We start from the raw sequence: 2,330 nt of genomic DNA, 5'->3' as shown, positions 1-2,330 counted from the left end.
GACAATGTACCGGTAAAGGGCACCAGCCTTGGAGTCAGAAATCCAGGATTCGACATTCTTTACCATTTATTAGCTGTGTCTGTCACTTTGGGTCCCATTTTTAACCTCCGATCCTCGGCTTCCTCACCAGAAAGTGGAGGTGACGGTGAAAATGTATACCTCATGCTCTTATGAGGATTAAGTGAGAGAATCCATGGAAAATTCTTTTTAAAAAAAAAAATGTGGTAAAAACCCACGTAAAATTTGCCATCTGAACCATTTTTTAAGTATACAGCTCAGTAAAGTCTATTCATATGATGGTGAAACAGATCTTCAGAACCTTTTCGTCTTGCAAATCCGAAACTCTAGACCCATAAACAACAACTCCACTTTTTGCCTGAGATGCTTTTCACAGCGTTTGGCCTATGGTCAGTACTTCCAGTATATAGGAGCTATGGACGGACATAGCAGCGGGTATTTTTCCTGGCTCAGGTTCATGTACTGGACAGACTGGGGGGAGAACGCCAAGCTTGAGCGGTCTGGAATGGATGGTTCGGACCGGACTGTGCTCATCAGCAACAACTTAGGATGGCCCAATGGGCTGACTGTGGACAAGGCCAGCTCCCAACTGCTCTGGGCCGATGCCCACACTGAGGTGAGGGTCCTGCTCCTGTTGCTTCCCGGAAGCCTGGGAAGATGAGGGGGACTGTTCGGGAGCTCTACTCAGGGCTCCTCGTCTACTCATAGCCATACCCCACCCTCTCCTTCCTCCACAGCGAATTGAGGCTGCCGACCTGAATGGTGCCAGCCGGCACACGCTGGTGTCCCCCGTGCAGCACCCCTATGGCCTCACCCTGCTTGACTCCTATATCTACTGGACTGACTGGCAGACCCGGAGCATTCACCGTGCCGACAAGGGGACTGGCAGCAATGTCATCCTGGTGAGGTCCAACCTGCCGGGCCTCATGGACATCCAGGCCGTGGACCGGGCACAACCCCTGGGTGAGAGGACCCCTCAGGCTGTGAGCCAGAGATGGCTTTCTGGGGGTAGCTCAGTGTCAGGGATACGTCCGGAGCACAGAGATTCTTTTACAGTCTCAGAGACAAGGACCTCCCTAAGCCCCCTTCCTGGATCAGGCTGTGCTCCATCTGGGCATGGGCTGGGACTCCAACCACACGATGCTGTCCCCTTCAAAAGACCTCCTGAAGGGAGACACACCTGCTCCTTCTTCCTCATCCCTGCCAGGTACCAGATTCTGTCACTTAGAACAGCAGAGAACCAGGCACAAGAAACTAGGGCCTTTGTAAGATTCCCACAAGAATCCAGGCTGGGTGTCAAAGCTCATGCGTCTCTCCTCGCCAGGTTTTAACAAGTGTGGCTCCAGAAATGGCGGCTGCTCCCACCTCTGCTTGCCTCGGCCCTCGGGCTTCTCCTGCGCCTGCCCCACTGGCATCCAGCTGAAGCGAGATGGGAAGACCTGCGATCCCTCTCCCGAGACCTACCTGCTCTTCTCCAGCCGAGGCTCCATCCGGCGTATCTCGCTGGACACCAGCGACCACACAGATGTGCACATCCCTGTTCCCGAGCTAAACAATGTCATCTCCCTGGACTATGACAGTGTGGACGGGAAGGTCTATTACACAGATGTGTTCCTGGATGTTATCAGGTATGAACATCCCTGAAATTCCTGGAGAATGCAGACCTGTGTCCCATCCCTGATGGGGTGAGGTTATGGTCCGTGTTGATCTCTAAATAGACTGAGTGATTTGGTAGTTTGGATAGTGAGTTCCGATCCTGACTTACTTGCTTGTCGCTTACAATAGAGTTCAGGTTTGGGTTTTCTTTTGTTGTTATTGTTTATTTCTAGATTAATAGAAGCCCAGTATGTAAAACAAACAAACAGATAGTCAGGTTGGGGACCCGGAGCCTTTGCCCCACTATTGGGCCCTGTGAGAGCTCCAAGCATCCCCTAAGACTCATTGGTGAGTAGGCCATGTAGCTAAACTGTGTATCTGTATTATAATACAGGAGCCCTGGCCAAATGCCAAGGCTTGTGACTGTTTACAAGGTTGTGTTTTGCTGTTTTTAAAAATATTTTTGTTTTATTTTACTTTATTTTTTATTATTCTTTCCATTTTTTTATCCTATCGTAGCTGAGGAATGTGATGCCCTGCCACTATTTTGAGAGGTTTACCATGGCAGAGATTCTCATGTGAGAGGAAAGGGGTGTGCCCCTTTGTTCTCCCTGAAGGGCATATTAGAATCTCATGTTTGCAGAGCTGAGCCTGGGTGGCTCAGTTGATTAAGTGTCTGCCTTCGGCTGAGGTCATGATCCCGGGGTCCTGGGATC

The 2,330-nt window shown here is 50.4% G+C and overlaps 1 protein-coding gene across 1 annotated transcript; it reads left to right on the top strand.

Annotated features, from left to right (window-relative positions):
• Positions 1 to 524: 524 nt before the first annotated feature.
• LOC121102208 (low-density lipoprotein receptor-related protein 4-like) lies at positions 525 to 1,915 on the top strand. Its single transcript, XM_040627477.1, has 2 exons — positions 525 to 981; positions 1,343 to 1,915. Exons 1-2 carry the CDS (start codon positions 945 to 947, stop codon positions 1,660 to 1,662), a joined length of 357 nt encoding a protein of 118 aa, XP_040483411.1. The 5' UTR covers positions 525 to 944; the 3' UTR covers positions 1,663 to 1,915.
• The last annotated feature ends 415 nt before the right edge of the window (positions 1,916 to 2,330 follow it).

Source organism: Ursus maritimus, unplaced genomic scaffold (genome assembly GCF_017311325.1).
Source record: "Ursus maritimus isolate PB19 unplaced genomic scaffold, ASM1731132v1 scaffold_1279, whole genome shotgun sequence".
In the NCBI taxonomy this organism is placed as follows: domain Eukaryota; kingdom Metazoa; phylum Chordata; class Mammalia; order Carnivora; family Ursidae; genus Ursus; species Ursus maritimus.
Note: the sequence above shows the minus strand (reverse complement) of the source record. Positions and strands in the feature narration are given on the sequence as shown.